Here is a 20,062-nt window from a genome sequence, read left to right as displayed (position 1 = left end):
TATTATTCTAGCCTTCTGTTTCCATCCATACCACCCACAGTGTTTTTAGGAGAACCTGAATAACTACTTGTAGAGTGATGCATAGTCAGCTCTCAACCTCTAAGATCATAATGAAAGAAACTTTTAATGGCCGTGGTGGTGGTAGCGAGTCATTTTCAAAATAAAGTTGATTCGCCTGTTGCTTGAATACAAAGTGAAAACAGTGTCACTCCCTATCTGAAACACTCTCTGCCTGTCCTCTCTGCTGAGCTATCAGGCTTGGCTAAATCTGTCCCTGGCCAGTATGTTAATAATCCCCACTGGTTCTGAGACCTCCATCCACCACCGATGTGACATTCTTTGTGTTCAAATGTCTAGCTGACGTCTGATGCTTAAAACAGCCTATGCTTTCACTCTTCTCTGCATTGTCACAGCCTGTATCACCACTCTTAAAAGGCTATCGCAGCCATTCCTAGCACCAGTTGCTGACCAGCCTCCCACTCGCCTCCCTGCCTGCGTCTGGCTGCTTTGAATGCCTGGTTCTTCAAGCTCCTTGGGGGTCTGACAAAGCAGGGACCATGTCTACCTTCGGCTACAGGAGAGGACTTAGCAAATATGAATCCATCGATGAGGATGAACTCCTCGCTTCCCTGTCAGCTGAGGAGCTGAAGGAGCTAGAGAGGGAGTTGGAAGACATTGAACCTGACCGCAATCTTCCTGTGGGGCTAAGGCAAAAGAGCCTGACTGAGAAAACCCCCACTGGGACATTCAGCAGAGAGGCACTGATGGCCTATTGGGAAAAGGAGTCCCAAAAACTCCTGGAGAAGGAGAGGCTGGGGGAGTGTGGAAAGGTAGGCTTTTGGGACTTTTCCTTGGCTACTCCCAGCCCCCCACCATCCCACCCCAAAACAGGAACCTGTTTTCTCTAACTTTGCAGAACTCATCTCTTTTCTTTTCTTATAATCTGCTACTGAAAAATCCCTCGGGTTGAGATAGTCCTGTAACTTCTATGGCCACCAAATAGATCATAATATGTAAAATGATTGGCTGGGGTTCTATAATTGACTAATGATGGAATTTTCAAGAGGAAAATAATTCACAAGTAAGGCATGGGTTTAGATATTTTGTAAAATGTAAGTCCAATTTGAGTTATAAGTTGGGGATGATGTGGCATAGTATCTGTACATAGATATAGCAGTTAAGTAAATTTATTTTCATCTATAAAGGCAAAAGTGCATACTCTTGTTGCTTTGACTGTGATGGTGGCTACAGTAAAAACAATTCTTTTTTCCCACTCCAAGGAGTGTGGGGTGGTAGGAGATACATGGGAGTGAGAATGAGGGGAGCTTCTTTCTAGTCCCTGCTCTGTCCCTAAGTTGTTAGACTTTCAACCGTTAGTCACTTCTGCATGGTTCTCTTTCCCATTTGTCCATGGAGGGAGTGGGAGCCAGTGGTTTTTCTGTTTGTTTGGGTTTTTTTGGGTTTAGTTTGTTGTGTGCGTGTATGTGAATCAAAAACCCCTTTGAGATTTTGGTAAGTTATGGACCTTCTTAAGAAAATGCACATGCACTGTGCATATATACACAAACTTTTACATAGAATGTCAGAATGACGATACCTCTCCTGAACCCACCTGCGGACCCAGGTTAAGCAAACCTGTGTACATGATCTCTAAGATTCCTTCCTGCTTATAATGGTGATACTGAGGCCAGGAAATGTACTTCTATGAGAGCTCAGGTCCATTGAGTGCTTGTTCTCTGCCCAGTAAACAGTTACTCTAAATATACCAAATGAATCATCAATAAAAGGAAGTTCAAAAGACTATGCTCTGGGAAAATAGAACGTTAACATAACAAATTTATGAATTTGTGAAAGAACACAGGTCAGGAGCAAGAGTTGAAAACCTCTGTGCTCCACTGGAATCATCTAAAATCAAAATGGCCTGGAGCCAGTGGTAAGAGTTCCAGGTACTAATCTAGGCTCTGTTAGATGATCTCGGTGGTAGGGTGTGTGGGCCACATTTGTAGCAAGACATGTGTGAGCTTTGTCCATGTCAATCATTGAGAAGGGTCACTGGGATCAGGCCAGGGTCTGCCAAGGCCACGGTGGCTGCTTGCATTGAAGGACTGGAAGGGGAGCTGATAAGGAAGGACACACATGACAGGCCAGGATTTGGGCTGGTCAATTCCTCCACAACCATGATTTTTAGAGGTTTTGTTTTTTGTTTTTTTGTTTGTTTGTTTTGTTTTTTGTTTTGTTTTTGTTTGTTTTTTATGTGGGAATATGTGTCAGAAATCTGATTTAAAAATACACATGACATTTTTTTTGCAGTTATTAAAGAATTTCCTTCATAAAATGATTAAAATTGTCTCAGAGGATCCAGGACAGACAGCCATTGTAGCAATAATGCAACAAAGGCACTTTAATGTCATGGTGTCTTGAGATGGGCGGGAAACAAAGGGCAAAGCCTGTTGTCAGCTGTTGATGAAACCCACCGGATCCTGCCAAAGGTTCTGGTGAGCCCTGCCAGTGGCTTATCAGCTCAATTAGAGAGGCTGCTGTGTTGACGAACTTTGATTCCTTTCTCGGCTGGTTAACATTTCTCTCACTACATTTTGCCCGCTGGCCAGCTGTCTCTGTAGTCACAAGGAGTGCTGAGCAGGAGCTTGCTGGTGAAGGGTGTAAATCCATTCCCACCCCAGGAAAAAAACTCAAGCAGCTGAGGGGTGGCTGGGGGATGGCAGCGTAAGTGAAGAGCAGCACAGTGTGGCCCATGAAAAGGAGATGGAGTCTCTGTTGTCAGGCTTCTGGCTCTGTCACGGGCTTATGAAAATCACCTCCCACTCCTGTTGAATGACAGCCTCTGCCCCCGTGGGCTCACACAAAGCTATGCTCCGTGAAATAGCTCCAGGGGGCCTGGGACACCAAGGCTCTAGCTCTCCTAGTTTGTATCTCTGCTGGGCCTTGGGCGTAGGGGCCGCTCACATTATTTCATTGAATTCTTACCTTCTGCACATGAGAACTGAGACTAAGAGAGATGAAGAAACTCATTTGAGATGAATAGTTTTAAAGTAGAGTTGAAATTCAGACCAAGCTCTGTTGGCACAAAGACCACGATTCTCAAAATGAGGGTGCCCACCCACCACCATCACCTGGGAGCTTTTTAGAACTGCTCATTCTGACACCTGCTGAATGAGGAATTCTGGGGGCGGGGCCCAGCATTCAGTGGTCTCACAAGCCTACAGGTGATTATGACACACTGCAAGGTTAGAACCACTCAACTACACTAGTTTCTTTAAGAACCCTCAGAGGGGACTCCTCTAAAGTCAACTAGCTCTTCATGGGTAGACCCAGAAGCAGAACTGAAAACCAAGCCTCTGGCCTTCTTCAGGGAATGATGCCTGGGAGGTGATCAGGAGTAATGGATGGCCACCCCTTCTTGTGGCCTTATTTATCCTCTACATGTCCCAATATTCACCTTCTCCTATAGCCCCTTCAGCAACGTACACCTCACTGCCTGGCCCTATCCACACCTTCCCACCCCCATTCTCACAGGGATTAGGGTTAACTCCAGAGCAGTGGCAGAGAGGAGATCTGGAAAGGTGTAGTCCGTCCTGGTGCCAGAGCAATTTAGAAAGTAGACAAAGATTGAGTGTTGCATCCTCCTGCCTCCCTCTCCTCTCTAGACACCTTTCTCCCTTCTGACATTCTTCTGCTGGATGTCCCCACCTAGGGTGACCAACCATCTCAGATTATCTGGGACTATTCAGATTTTAGAACTAAAAATCCTGCTTCTTGGGATAGCTTTCAGTCCCAGGCAAACCAGGACACTTGGTCACTTTACCCCGACCCAGCCCGGTCAGTACTTTTTTCCTGGGCCTCATCCTGACTCAGTGACTCTTAGCCAATGTCATTCTACATCCGCCCTTTCAGTAAACAAATATATATTGAGTCCCTGCTACATGCTGAGTACGGTGCTAGGTGAACAAAACAGACACCATCCCTGTCCTCACCCTGCTAACAGTCTTTTGGGGAAAATGACAGGTCATTAAAATAGGTGCTTAACTGGGGGAAGTACAAGATGTGAGAATGCATCAAAAGGATAATTTGAGGGGGCTTTCTGGAAGAAGTGTCACTTGGTTATTACACGGTAACTCATTGCTAGACAACAGTTTCACATATTATCTCTCCAGGTACTTGCTGAGGGGAAAACATCTGCAGATAAAGCCTAAAGGTCTTTTAAAAACAAAAGGGATACAATTTAATGGTGGCATCACAGGCAGTAGACCTTGGATTTTGAGAGGCCCCTTTCCTCCAAATATGGAAACAGCTAAACACACACACACACACACACACACCATCCGGATCCTGAAGAAGTGAGTAAATTAAGACTGGACAAGCCATCCCAGGAGTGGCTGACCCCTTCCCCAGGCCATCACTTGGTGGCTGCCACTCCAAACAAGTGGATAACTGGAGGCTATTTTGTGATAGCAACTGGGCAAACAACCCTGGAGACAAACACTGTTTTCCAAAGCTCATTCCACATGCCTCAGGCAGCAGGAGCCCTCAGGGTGAAAAACAACAACAACAACAAAAAAAACAAAAACAAAATGTTGCCAGTGTAGAGGCTTTGGGGACAGGGAGGGACACTTGGCTTTAGAGAAGATAAAGGACTGAAAAGTTAGCATTAGAGAAAATTTAACTGTCATAAATTTCCACAAAAAAAAAAAAAAAAAAAAAGCTTTTTTATAAGATAGCAAGAAAAAAAAGAAAGAGGTCTGTTGGGCTTCTTAGTATAGAGTCTTAGTAAACAGGAAAGACAGAGATAGAATGGAATTGTGTTTGCCTGAAAGTCTTTCATAATTGATGCATGCTAAATAATTTAAGACCATCAGGCTGAGGCAATGTCTTCCTTCAAAATTTTCTACTGTTCTCTGCTGTTCCACATTACGCTGAGAATCTAGGTAGAGCCAAGGCCGATTACCTTTCCCACCTTGTGTTTTCTGCAGTCCGTCTCATCTAACCCTGTACTAGAGTGAGATTTCAAGCTGATTTGCTGCAAAGGGTGACTCAATGTTTTCCTGCCTGGAGCTGGGCATTCACCTGTTGCGCCCTGAACAGCAGCCCTGCCACTCAGCTTCCTTCCCCAGAGCCAGGGCAGGGGCAGCAGCGGCTCCCAGGCGGTGTGGACTCTCCCAGACCCTGAGCAGGGCTCCACCCCAGAGGTAGATAAATGCTGGAGGAGCAAATAATACTCCTCCCTCTGTCTACACTGAGACAGGTGAAGCCGAGAGCACTTGGCTCCTGTCACATCTGCTACAGGAGACAAATTTGGGGAAGAATTTGGAACATTAAAGAAAGGAAACTGTTAACATGTGCATGTTAGTTGCCCTTGTTTGGGATGGAGAATTAAGCAGGTCAGAGGGGTGATTCTAGAAGGGAGGGTTGAATCTGATGAATTGTAAGTACACTGGGAGGCAAGTCATTCTGACTCGATAGTTAAGAGACTAAAAATTTATCAAAGTTTTCCAAATTTGAAGTTTTAACTTACTTTATCCAAAGTGGCAAAATGATAGGAAATTTTAACTCAACCAATTGAATTCTGGATATATATTCTGCAGAATACCAAAGAAACGTTTGTAGAAAAAGCTGTTGAAAGTTATGCCATGAAATGTTAACTTCGGTTACACAGCAGATTCACTATTTTCCTTATAAAGTTGTGTATTGCTTGCCATACAAAATGTTTAATGTTTTCTTTTTTTTTTTTAAGTTTATTGAGATTATAATTGACATATAACACTGTATTAGCTTTAGGTATACAACATAATGATGTGATATATACATATATATATGACAAACTTACTGATGATGCTATGCTCTTTAGGTTGCAGAAGAAGACAAAGAGGAGAGTGAGGAAGAGCTTGTCTTTACGGAAAGTAACAGTGAGGTTTCTGAGGAGGTGTACACGGAAGAGGAGGGGGAGGACGAGGACAAGGACGAGGACGAGGAGGAGGACGAGGAGGAGGACGAGGAGGAGGACGAGGACAGCGGTGAAGAGGAAAGAGCCATCGACAACGAGAAAGGTATTAATGGAACTGTAAATTATGATAGTGTCAGCTCTGACAATTCCAGGCCAAAGACCTTTAAAAGTCAGATAGAAAACATAAGTTTGACCAATGGCCACAGCGGGAGGAACGCAGAGTCGCCGGCGGCCATGCACCCATGCGGAAACCCCACGGTGATCGAGGATGCTTTGGAGAAGATTAGAAACAACGACCCTGACACCACGGAAGTCAATCTGAACAACATCGAGAACATCACGTCACCGACGCTCGCCCGTTTCGCTGAGGCCCTCAAGGACAACACGGTGGTGAAGACCTTCAGTCTGGCCAACACCCACGCCGACGACAGCGCGGCCCTGGCCATCGCGGACATGCTCCGGGTCAACGCGCACATCACCAACCTCAACCTCGACTCCAACTTCATCACGGGCAAGGGCGTCCTGGCCATCATGAGGGCGCTGCAGCGCAACGCGGTGCTCACGGAGCTGCGCTTCCACAACCAGAGGCACATCATGGGCAGCCAGGTGGAGATGGAGATCGTCAAGCTGCTGCGGGACAACACCACGCTGCTCAGGCTGGGCTACCATTTCGAGCTCCCAGGACCAAGAATGAGCATGACGAGCCTCTTGACCCGAAACATGGATAAGCAGAGGCAGAAGCGGATGCAGGAGCAAAAACAGCAAGAGGGGTATGATGGAGGATCCAACCTGAGGACCAAAGTCTGGCAGAGAGGAACGCCTGGCTCCTCACCATGTGCATCGCCCTGGTCATCCCCCAAAGTCCCCAAGAAAGCCCAGACTGTGAGGAGCCGGCCGGCATCTCCCGTGGCCCCGCCCCCTCCTCCTCCCCCGCCCCCCCTTCCTCCCCAACGATTGCCACCCCCTCCGCCGCCGCCACCTCCTCCACTTCCGGACAAAAAGTACATCACCCGAAACATCGCGGAGGTCATCAAACAACAGGAGAGTGCCCAGCGGGCATTACAAAATGGACAGAAAAAGAAAAAAGGCAAAAAGGTTAAGAAACAGCCAAACAATATCCTAAAGGAAATAAAAAATTCCCTGAGGTCAGTGCAAGAGAAGAAAATGGAAGACAGTTCCCGACCTTCTACCCCACAGAGATCAGCTCATGACAATCTCATGGAAGCGATTCGGGGAAGTAGCATAAAGCAGCTAAGACGGGTGAGTTCCCCAAGAGCAGACCCTGGGGCACAGATTTAGAAAGGGGTCGGCCTCCAGTGCACAATGGCACCGAAGTCGCCTCTCGAAATACTTATTCAATTTTAATACTTGAGTTGGCAAGAGCAAGCATACCAAGTTTGAAACATCAGGAGCAGGTCACCAGTGAGCAGATTTCCATCTGAGAGGCGTGCCTGGGTCCTTCTTAGTCCTTTAAGGGCCAGGCCCATTTTAAGATACTCCAACATATAAAAATCCTGATTTCTTTAATAAGAAAGTCAGGGAGTACAATCTACATTCCCAAAAAAGATTCATCACTTGTCAAAAATGTTACCCAGAGTTATAAGTGATTTAAAACCTAATTTGTAATATAAAATTTGAATAGCACTCAGCAATAATCCATCTGTATCTGAGTTCTTCTCAGAGAATACTGCTGGAGACATACCCTAGAGATATTGTTCACTTTATCATTTATGTTGTTTTTATTGAAAGAAAATCCTCTATTTTTGCAGGTGGAAGTTCCAGCTGCTCTGCAATAAAAACACCATCTTTAGAAGAGGATGCAGAATTATTCAGTAGTATTAAATAAAATGCATTGTGCGATGTTTCTAAAATACTTTCTTCAATTTGAAATGTTTGCTGACTTTAAAAATAGCTCCACCCTTTAATTCCAAAGAGAATTTTAAGGAACAATCAGCATGTTTCTTCTGTAAATATGAAAATAAACTTTTTTATGTCAGATTTGTATTGGCAAGAAGCAGTTTAAAGATGCTATTCATATCTTTGGATATGTTGGTAGCTCTGAGTTGTAATGAGTTAACAAAATGTGCTGTTATTTTTGTAATCCCAATAAATTTGGATTGAAGTTTTTTTTAAAACAAACTAATATTTTTTTTGTGAGCTGATCCACCTGTCAGGTGTGTATGTAACATTGCTAAATATTAAAAATATTACATTCTCACCCCAAAAGTGTTTGGGTGCTTAGCATTTGCTTCTCTTTGTTTTCTCACATTCAAGAAAATTTGAACAGAGCTCTTTCTAAATGTCTGGCATCAAGAATTTTCTTTAAAGTCTTCTTGGTAGAGAGATAAAAGCTTGGGAAAAGACCCCAGAAGTGGCCACTATCACCTTGGATGCATCAATATTAGACCCAGGAGGCCAGCTGACACCCCCACATTCCCATAAGGCCACTAGATCAATTCAATCATGTATAATTAAAATCAAATATTTCTGGAAGAAGCAACATTGAAAGTAAGAAAGTTTCTTAGTCAAGAGGACATAAGTGCTAGGGGAATGCTTGAAAGATAGGCCCCCGGAATTCGGAGTTGTCTTGTGCCTGATGCTGCAAATTCGCCATTCAATTCTCCTTTTAAGCTCTTCTTGGATAAGCCTTAGTCCAATGGGTTTCAGCTTTTTGAGCTCTACACACACAGTGATGATGGCAACATCCATGACACATCCAGGCACAAGGGCACATGTATTTGCAATCCCCAAGTATTATTCTACCCCACCCCCCTCACTCAAGAAATATCTGAATTCAAATAAGAGAAAGACGTATCAGAGATTACCTTCGTTCCACTATCGTGTTCCCCTCCAGCTTCTGAAAGCTATAAACCTTTTAGTCTCTTGCAATAACTATGATTAGCAGTGTTTCCTTTGTGTACTGCAGAGTATAACACTTGTCTTGGCAAGCTGTCTGGACCACCCATTCTATAATTATTTGCTTCATGTACAAAGCATTGGATTATCTCCAATCAAGAGGATGTGTTCTCCTTGAAAATTCTTCAATAGTTCTTTGGTCTGTGTCTTTTAGTCTGTTTCTATATGGTTGGTTCTGCCATTCTCTTCCTCAATCAGGATAACTGATATTATCTCTTAAGGAGGGTTCCAGAGGCCCGTTAGCTAGGTCAGTGCCCCGTGGCGAGTGGCTGACATTTTCTGAACTAAGTTGTCTCATGTACTTTTCACAAGAGCGTTAGAAGATGCTATCTCCGTTTTATAGATGAGGAAACGCAGGCTCAGACAGAGTCAGGTTGCATGTAAAACTCTATCTCTGTACCACCCATGCTCCTTCTGCATCACTGCACCTCTCTCCGCTTCCATCCAGACTCAAGCCCCCCAAGGGCTCCCCGTTCTTAGAACTATGGTGGCCATTTCCGTTTCCCTCGATAGTGACTTCACTATTTTTACTCCTTTTCATTAGTGTTCACCATCATGCTCATTATTGTTGTTCAAAGAATAAAAGCTAAAATGTAAGTTCTCCAAAGACGTGTGTGTGTGTGTGTGTGTGTGTGTGAATTTAGGACAGAAAGCCAAGGCAGACAGACTTTCCCTTCCCCTGACCCTGTGTGTATACAAGGACGAGGCTCTTCTAAGTGGAACCAGCTTCCAGCTCCAACACCTTGAGGTACAGGAGCAGATGGCTGCTCATAAACTGGGTCGTCGATAAAACCATGCACGAATCCAAGAAAGGGGGTATTAGGCAGTGCTCCCAAGTTAGGAGGGAAAGGGTTGCTGCCAGGGCTGGGGAGGCAGCCAGGCATTCTCACCAGGAGTGAGTGATGAGCAGTCAAATATTCTATCCTTTACGTTTTAAAAAGGCTGCCTTGCTGAAACTTTTGGGGCCTCAGGAAAGAGAAGCTTGCACTTACTCGGTGTTCACAAAATGTAAACAAAGACATGGATCCTCACACTTCATCTGCAAGACAAAGTATTTATAAAGCCCATAGTAAGACAAGTATGAAATGGTCAGGTAGTAAGTGGGTATATTGGTCATTCAGGAAAACGTTCTAGAATTTTATTTCAGAAGACAGTCCTGTAAACATGCAAGGTGCTATGACTCTCTTTATTCAGCAGAGAGCAGGAATTCTTAGTTCATCCGTCCTGCGAATGCATAGAGCTGGTATGAACACGAATTAGTTCATCCTCTACAAAGAGCTTTCAGCTCACTGGGAGAGAGGCTGCCCAAGACCAAATGAAGTGTTTAGGCTGTGATTTACATCTGCACATTAATCTCTTAAAGTACACCTCATCCTAAACTGAAACGGGGCCAGGATGCTGAGTCTCAGTCACTCTGAATGTCCTGCTGCCACAGGTATTTAATAACTCGGTGTCAGCAGGATGTTGATTTAATACTGGCCCTGACGAAGTTGCTACAAGTGAGTGAAAGGAAGAAGTAATCACAGGCTGCTGTACCTATATTGAGACGCAATGAAGACTGGGATAAATGGATACGTTCTTAAAAAGACCTCTTAACTATTTCCTTTCATGACACAGTTAACATTGCCTTACCTTTGTTTCTCCAAGGCTTAGAAGGTAGAGTTTTATTCCCATTAACCATCAAATAACATGATATCAGAGACTAAGAACTGACCTAAGAATTAGAAAACTCAGAAATATGGTACCGACACTGATGCATTTAACAACTTCCACAGATATTTTCTGAGTGCCTACCACATTCCAGATGCTATTCTGCACTGAAGATATGCAGTGAACAAAGGAGATAAAATCCCTGTCTTCCTGTGACTTACATTCCAGTGGAGGGAGCCTACCCCATCCCCTCTTACATCTTGCGAGTATCAAGTGCCTCCTGTGTAATGAGGTGCTCTGCTCAGTGCTGAAATGACCACTAAGTTAAATCAGAAAGTGTCCTCCAAAATAGTCACGGGGATGTGAAGTAAAGCATATGGAATATAGTCAGTGATACAGTAATATCTATGTATAGTGCCAGGTGGGTACTAGTCGGTGGGGATCACCTCTTAAATTATATAAATGTCTCACCACTATGCTGTACACCTGAAGTTAGTATTAAATAGTATTGAATGTTAACTAACTGAAAAATTTAAAAAGTGGAGAAAAAGGTGACGGGGAATAAGAGGTCCACATTTCCAGGTATAAAACAAGTAAGTCATGGGGATGTAACGTACAGCATGGGGAATATAGTCAATAATATTGTGATAGTGTGGTACGGTGTCAGATGGTGGCTGGACTTATGGTGATCACTTCTTTGGGTATATAAATCTTGAACAACCGTTGTGTACAGCTGGAAGTGATATAATGTTGTATGTTAGCTATATTGTTTAATAAAAACCTTAAAATAAAAAAAGGATAAAAACTTTAAAAAGAAAGAAAGTGTCTTCCACCTCCAAGCAGTGGGAATCTTAAGGAAATCATTCCTTCCAAAGTATGTGGCAAGAACTGAGTTAGTGGCAGGAATAGGGTCCTGTGTGGGCACCGAGGAAGCCTCATCATCTAAAGCAAAGTTTTTCTGCAAAAAGCTGGAGAGTTAATATTTTAGACGTTGTGGGCCATTTGGTCTCTGTCACAACCATTCAACTCTGCCACTGTAGGGTGAAAACAGCCATAAATGAATGAGCATTTCTGTGTTCTAATACAACAACTTTACTTGTAGACACTAAAATTATAATTTTATGTACTTTTCACATGGTGTTCATTTTCTTTTTTTGATTTTTTCCCCCTACCATTTACAAATGCAAACACTCTTCTTAGTTTGCAGGCTGTTCAAAAATAGGTGTTGGATGGATTTGACTTGTAAGCCACAGTTTCCTGTAGACCCTTGACCAAAAGTAGATAAGGGGTCAAGGAAAGCTTCTCAGGGAAGGTGACACTTGATTTGGATTTTTAAAGAGTAGAGAAGATGTCAGACTTAAAAATAAATAAATAAAAGTCAAATGATGGAGGTAGGAAATGAGGAAGGACACTGAAGTTTGAGGAAACAGGGTTTTATAGAAAATGGTAAAAAATCATAGGGTTTAATGGAATTCTGTAAAAACAAGGATGTGAGAAAAGAGATAATATTTGTCTTTTTCCCCCCCAGAACTGGTAATTTTTGTGAATTAAAGACTATTGTATAGTTTCTATATGGCCTTTTCTTTTTACAAAACAGGATGTGGTCATTAAGAAAAATCAGATTATACAGATAAAGAATTTCCAAAATCCCATCCACATAGATCAACTACCGATAACCTTTTAGTGTAGATCCTTTCAGCTCCTTCCTAACGTGTATTTAAACAAATATTTAACGCTTTTCTATAAAAAGGGGAAGACAGCATACACACCATTATATAACCCACCATATTTTATTTAAGCAATTTCAATAATTGTTGGATATTTAGGTTATTTTGATTAGTGCTCTGATGTTGGATATTTAGTTTGTTTCAACTCCTCTCTTACTCTAACTTGTAGATTTTCCAAAAAGCCCTTAGAAGAAATGATTGAATGACTGACAGCCAAAAAGCTGTGTCCCAGATAGACAAGAGTTGTGAGGCATTATTTTGGTACCTCAAAATGGGAAATTAGGTTTCATCCAAATTGTCATGTTTTCCAAAGTTCTCTCAGCCGAATTATATGCCCATCTGAACCACAGAGGCATGCGTTGTTCAGATGCATTGCAAAAAGTCCGTGCAATCGTCTAATTCTGAACAAGAAGGCTGGGATGGATTGAGAGTCACAGGAGCCCATACTCAACAACTTAGCATAAGCTATGAAATGTGGCCTTCATTACGAAAGTCATGGGGTGTATCAAAGGATTTCAAGAGGAGAAGTGACATGATGTTTATATAGGGTTTGAAAACATGACTTGTCATGGAGAGAAGGACAGACTCAGGGAGGCTGGTGGCAGGAAGAACAGTGAGGAGACTGTTGTAATGATCTAAGAACGAAGTGAGACAGACTTGAACTGTGAATGCTGTGCAGGTGCTAAGAGGTCAGGATTGACACAGCAAAGAGGAAGAATGCGTCTACTCCACAGAATTCAGTGGCTGGTTAGATGTAGGGGGCAGGAGGCAACAAAAGTGCAGTCTAGGTTGACACTTACATTCCTGCCTGGGCCACCTGAGTGGATGGTGGTGCCACAAAGTGGGGTAGGAAATACAGCAGGAGCAGATAATGGAGGAAGAAGATGAGCTTAGTCTTAAATGCATTGTGTCTGAGGTGCCTGTCCATTTGAATGTGTAGGTCTGGAACCATGGGGGTGGGATTTGTGCTGGAAGTAAGGACGGCGGGCGGGGGGGGAGGGGGGGTCATGTGATATGAGTGGCATTTAAACTTAGGGGTTTGCATGAGGTCTCTCAGGGCGAGTGTGGAGAAAAGCAGAGCCTGAGTGTAATGGACAGAAACCAGAGGAGAATCATCTGGCAAAGCGGAGAGCTGCAGGAAGGAAGGAGCAGTCAGAGCATAAAATGCCTTGTGAGTTCTGCAGCTGGAACTGGTGATCTTGGTGAGAGCAAGTCCATGCCAGCAGTGGAGATGGAAATCAGATCGTAAGTGTAGAATGGGCCGCCCACCAAGAGGAAGAGTGCAGAGCAACGCTTCGAAAACGGGTGCGCTGCTCTGGCGGAAGCTCAGAGGGTCCACAGAGCTCAGAACAAAAAAGGCACATCTTCCTGGTATGCCATTTGTACTTGACATGAGAAAAAATATATTTTATTTATATACAGAAAAATGTATTTTATTTATATATATTATTTATATATGTACACATAAATTTATATACTTTTTCTCATGTTAAGTAAAAATGACATTATACATATACATATATATACATATATGTGTGTGTGTGTGTGTGTATATATATATATATATATATATATATATATATTCTAGATAAAGATAACTGGAAACTTCATTCAATCTCTGTGACAGTCCAAATTTGTCAGATTTCTGAGAATTCCTGGGATAGAGGGCGGGGGGTAGAGATTTATCTGCCCTTGGTTGTCTGGCTCCCTGCTCAAGCATGCATCTTGCAAACCTGTGATTTAATGGCCCATTCCAAATTACACTGACCTGCCATGCCAAGTGACCTGTGGCAATCAGCTCTCTTTCTTGAGTTCCATAGACTCAACATTGCATGAAAAATTGGGAAGTGAAGGTGAGGTTGACACAACAGCTGTACAAACGACTTCAAACCGAACATGAGAGCTTACATATTAGGAATCCTCTGGCTAACTCACCATCAGAGATTTTTCCCCACCGGCTACTTTATCTCACATAATAGTTTGTGTTTTCTTGCTAGTACTTTTGTCCTCTTCCCTCTCATGATTCTGCCTCATTCCTAGCCTCCTCAATTACTCTCAGGAATTCCACATTCTTTTCACTCTGTTATGCACAGAAAATTCGGCTCTCTAGATTCCCTTCCAAAAACCAGCTTCAGTCCACCTTTGCATATCCAAACTGGTCAGCGTGGTGCAGATCCAAAGAGCCTTTATTTAACAGGAGCCACTTTGAAGGTATGGTTGTGAACAGAATTTCACCCCTCTGGAAAATTGTGTACCCTCTTTGACCACCAAGAAAAGCCCTTGTTGAATCACTCACAATCTGCTATCTGTTTCTTCCTAACTGGTTCCTAACCAGTTGCTTCCTAACTAGTTTATGTGCCCATTCTCACTCACCCACAACTCGCCTTCAACATTCTAAAGTAATTAATTTTTCCAAAGGGCAATTCTGATCACATCAGTCACCTGCTTGGAACTCTGCAGTGTAACCCATATCCCACAGACCAACGTTCAAGTCCCTTAGCACGGCAAACGTGGCCCTCATTATCTTTCTGCTTCATCGTCCATCACTTGTCCTCATGTACCCTGTGCTTAAGCCACACTGAGCAACTTGCAGTTCACTGAACATGCGCTGCTCCCCATGACACACACCTTTTCACATACCACCCTACCTGCCTGGAATTCCTCTCCTACTCGTTACATCTGGTTAGCACCTACTCACCCTTCAAGAGACCTTGAAAGATGAGTAGCTTGTTGACCCAAGGAGATGGGGTGAAGGGCATCCTTCAAAAGAGCCTCTGTTCTCCTCCACACGCCACCTGGGTGACCTCATCCAAACTCTTATCTTTAAATACCACTTGTATCACATGACCCCAAATTCTTATTTCCAATACAAATACTGCACCATGATTCCAAACCCACACATTCAAATGGACGGGCACCACAGACATAGTGTGTTTAAAACTGAGTTCATCTCCCTCCTCCAACACCTGGCCCTGCTATACTCTATACCCCACGTTACATTCTGCTTTGCATTATATACTATTAGTGAATGTATCTTAATCTTCCTACTGTCCTACTGGATGATACATCCTGGAGATCAGGGACTGAATCTTATTTTTGTGTCCAATAAATAGGCAGAATTCAATTACGTATATTTGAATAGATGGAGAAAACCCAAATTAGGTGTCACCTCAAGTGTCACCTTCCCTGAGAAGCTTTCCTTGACCCCTTATCTGCTTTTGATCAAGGGTCTACGGGAAACTGTGGCTTACAAGTCAAATCCATCCAACACCTATATTTGAACAGCCTGCAAACTAAGAAGAATGTTCACATTTGTAAATGGTAGGGGGAAAAAATCAAAAGAAGAAAATGAATATCACGTGAAAAGTACACAAAATTATCATTTTAGTGTCTACGAGTTAAGTTGTATTACAACACAGAAATGCTCATTCATTTATGGCTGTTTTCACCCTACAGTGGCAGAGTTGAATGGTTGTGATAGAGACCAAATGGCCCACAACGTCTAAAATATTGACTCTCCAGCTTTTTGCAGAAATAGCTTGCTTTAGGTGATGAGGCTTCCTCGGTACCCACACAGGACCCTATTCCTGCCACTAACTCAGTTCTTGCCACATACTATGGAAGGAATGATTTCCTTAGGATTCCCACTGTTTTGAGGTGGAAGACTTCCTTTTTATTTCCTTCCTTCCTTCCTTCCTTCCTTCCTTCCTTCCTTCCTTCCTTCCTTCCTCCCTTCCCTTCCCTTCCCTTCCCTTCCCTTCCCTTCCCTTCCCTTCCTTCCTCCCCTTCTTTCAAGTTTTTGTCCTTTTCTTAATTTTAAGATTTTTATTAAAAAATACTATTTATCACAGCAGCCAATGGTAGACATTCCCTCTGTGCACTGTAGGGCCAGTTCTAGGAATGTCCTCATCCACTCTTGCTGGTCCCCCTCCCTCAGAGACTTTACCCCTTTTCCATGTGTGGTCTGGGGGCAGTGGTCAGGCTGCAGTCATGAATGGTTGTGCAGGCTACAGTCAAGAGAACATTTAGGCAGGTCAAGGACTGACAACTGGAAAATGGAAATCCTGTTCTCCAAATAAACCATTCTGAGATAAAATTAGTATATTCTTTAAAACCCTAACTCTTGAGTTCATTAGATAAATTTGCACTCTACAGCAGAGGTGTTTACTTTGATATATTATCTGCTTGTACATTGGCTATTCTGCACTACTTTTAGGAAGACTAATCACTCATTCCAGACTTAAACATTCTGTAATCAACCACATAGTCTTTATTACAAGTTAAACAGTTTCTTAGCAACACAGCTTTTGTGGAGTTTTATATCTTGATTTTTTTTAATGAGCCATGTAATTGAAATTTATATCAATCTCCTCTAATCAAAACACTGTTGTCACCAGCACAAACTGCTAAATTCTCTCTCTTCCTCAATGAAATCTCAAATGATCCATCTGAGTAATCCCTGTTACATAAACACAGAAATAATCTAAAGTCAGTCTCAGTTTACAACTTGCAAGTTGCCCTCCCTGAATTTTTCATGCATTAATTCCCCTCCCAGCTGGGGCTGGGTGGTGGCAGCACCCGAGTTACAAACCAGTACATTTATATGAACAAATGGTCCCACACACAGCAGCTCAGAGGAACTCTACATTGAAGCAACACTGAAAACTAAGCGTTTGTTTTGTTTTGTTTTGATGTTTAAAAGAAAAATCAGAGAACAATCCAAGACAGTGGAGTAGATAAATGCTGTGCTTGCCTCATCCCGTGAACACATCAAAATTCAACTAAATTATAGAACAGTCAACCTGGAGAGCCATCTTAAGTCTAGCTGAACAGAAGTTTTATAACCAAAGTTATAAAGAAACCATGTCGAGACGGGAAGGAGGGGTGGAGACATGGAATGGGCCACACCTGCTGTAGTGGCTGAGAATCAGGAGGGATATCTGGGCTGCAGAGGGCTCCCTCTGGAAGAATGAGGGATTCCAAGCTCACACTGGCCTCCCCAACCCGGAAAACCAGTGCCTGGAAGAGGAGCCCCCACAATATTTGACTGAAAAACAGTGGGGATTCTGACAGTTCAGGTCGGATGGAAGGTGGTGGGAAACCCAGGCGTCCTCTTAAAGGGCCCATGCACAGACTCACTCACTCACTGGCACTCACCTTGGGCTCCAGCGGAGGGATGGTGACTCAGGGGGTGTTGGAGACATGGAGGGAACAGACTGAGGCGTGTGGCTTAGGACGAGAGCTGGAAGACAGTCGCCACTTTCCGTGTGGGGTCCTGCTCCTGTGCAGCCAGCAGGTAGACACCATCTTTCCTGTGTTGATCCCACCCCCACGGACAAATCTAAATCTGATTGGTGTAATGAGCTCCACTTGCTCCACCCTGCTGACTCACTGAGATCCCACCACACCCAGATCCATACTAGTTGAGGCTTTATCAGCAGCTGAACCTTATGGGAGCCGGCAACAGGCAGCATGAAGCACACTGGCTTTTTGTGGAGCTACCCCAGACTGGAGGCAGACATCCTTGGCTCGCAGTGTGGCCTCTCCCTCGTGCCTCTAGGTCCAGAACAGGCAGTAACAAACTGTGAATCACTTTGTAGCTCCTAACAGTCACAGATAGTGACCTGGGCATGCACCAGCACCCTTCCCAGAAATCCCCAGAACCAACATACTAGGAGGTTGGCTTTAGACAACAGCAGAGCACCGCCCAATTAGCCCTACAAGTGGAACATCCAAAGGGCAGTCTCAACAAGCACCAGAGTCCGCTGGGGTGAACCCCATTCAGTGGGTAAGTCCCCCACACAGCAGCCTGTAAGCTGTCAATGTGGCCAAACCCCACAGCCAGTCAGCCTGAGGGTCAATCCCACCCACTGATGCGCTAATAGCAATCAAGTCTCAACTATAACAGGAGGGAACACAACCCACATAAGGGACCCTCCTGGAGCACCCAGAGCGGGTGACCAGGGAGACTGTGCCACTGGGCCCCACAGGACACCTACTACATAAGGCTACCCAGCAAGACTAGGAGACACAGTAAATATAGCTAATATATAGAAACAAACACAGAGAGGCAGACAAAATGAGGAAACAAAAAAATACGTCCCAAATGAAAGAACAGGAGAAAATTCCAGAAAAAGATCTAAATGAAATGAAGGCAAGCAACCTACTAGAGACAGAGTTCAAAGCAATGGTCAAGGATGCTCAAAGAACTTAGTGATAACTTCAACAAAGAGATAGCAAGCATAAAAAGACATAGAAACCATTAAAAAAAAAAAAAATCAGAAGAACACAATAACTGAAATGAAGAATGCACTAGAAGGAATCACCAGCAGACTAGATGAAGCAGAGGACTGAATCAACAATTTGGAACACAAGGCAGCAGATAACACCCGATAAGAACAGTAAAAGTAAAAAAGAATTAAAAAAAAAAAAAAAAAAAGAGGACAGTTTAAGAAACCTGTGGGACAATATCAAGCATAACAACATTCACATCATAGGGGTAGGGGTACCAGAAGGAGAAGAGAGAAAGCAAGGGATTGAAAACCTATTTGAAGAAATAATGACTAAAAACTTTCATGATCTGGGAGGAAACAGACATACAAGTACAGGAAGCACAGAGAATCCCAAACAAGATGAACCCAAACAGGCCCACACCAAGACACATTATAATTAAAATAGCAAAAGTTAAAGACAGAGAGAATCCTAAACGTAGCCAGAGAAAGGCAACTAGCAACTTACAGGGGAGCTCCCATAATATTTTCAGATGATTTCTCAACAGAAACTTTACAAGCCAGAAGGGACTGGCACAAAATATTAAACATGATGAACAGCAAGGACCTATGACCAAGATTAGTCTACCCAGCAAGGCTATCATTTAAAATTGAAGGACAGATCAAGAGCTTCTCAGAAAAGAAAAAACTAAAGGAGTTCACCAAAACCAAACAAATATTACAATGAATGTTAGAGGGATTTCTTTAAGACAAAAAAATAAAATAAATAATATGGATAAAATGGTAATACCTACATATCTATTAACAATTACTTTCAATGTAAGTGGATCAAATGCTCCAATCAAAAACATAGATAGGGTGGCTGAATGGATAAGAAAACAAAACCCTTCCATATGCTGCCTACAAGAGACTCACTTCAGACTGAAAAACACACACAGACTAAAAATAAAGGGATAGAAAAAATTATTTCATGAAAATGGAAATAGGGGGAAAAAGCTGGGGTAGCAATACTTACACAAAATAGATTTTAAAACAAAGGCTATAAGAAGTGACAAAGGAGTATCCTGTAATCCCACTTCTGGGTAATTATCCAAAGAAACCCAAAATGCCACCTCGAGGGGACATGTCCACCCATATGTTCATTGCAGCATTGTTTACAATGGCCGAGATGTGGAGGCAGCCCAGGTGTCCTCAATGGATGATGGATAAAAGGTAGGTGGTACATAGATACAATGGAACATTGCTCGGCCATGGAAGGGAATGGGTTCTTGCCATCTGCAATGGCACTGATGGACCTGGGGCGTATTGTGTTGAGTGGAGTATGTCACACAGAGAAAGACAGATGCAATGTGATTTCACTTATATGTGGAATCTAAAGAACAAAACAAACAAACAAAACAAACACACTCATAGATACAAAGAACATTTTGATGGTTGTCAGATGAAAGGGGGATTTAGGGGGTGGGTGAAAAATGGGAAGGGATTAAGAAGTACAAATTAGTTGTTACAAAGTAGTCATGGGGAAAGCATAAGAAGTGGAGTTAATAATACTGTAGTAACTACATATGGTGTCAGATGGG

General features: G+C 43.1%; 1 protein-coding gene across 1 annotated transcript; it reads left to right on the top strand.

Moving 5' to 3' along the window:
* The first annotated feature begins 430 nt into the window (after positions 1–430).
* Positions 431–8,185, top strand: LMOD2 (leiomodin 2). Its single transcript, XM_019750083.3, has 3 exons — positions 431–830; positions 5,864–7,219; positions 7,729–8,185. Exons 1-3 carry the CDS (start codon positions 558–560, stop codon positions 7,753–7,755), a joined length of 1,656 nt encoding a protein of 551 aa, XP_019605642.3. The 5' UTR covers positions 431–557; the 3' UTR covers positions 7,756–8,185.
* The last annotated feature ends 11,877 nt before the right edge of the window (positions 8,186–20,062 follow it).

Source organism: Rhinolophus sinicus, chromosome 8 (genome assembly GCF_057876585.1).
Source record: "Rhinolophus sinicus isolate RSI-liver-muscle chromosome 8, RSI-T2T, whole genome shotgun sequence".
Lineage (NCBI taxonomy): Eukaryota > Metazoa > Chordata > Mammalia > Chiroptera > Rhinolophidae > Rhinolophus > Rhinolophus sinicus.
This window is presented reverse-complemented; position numbering and strand designations above follow the sequence as displayed.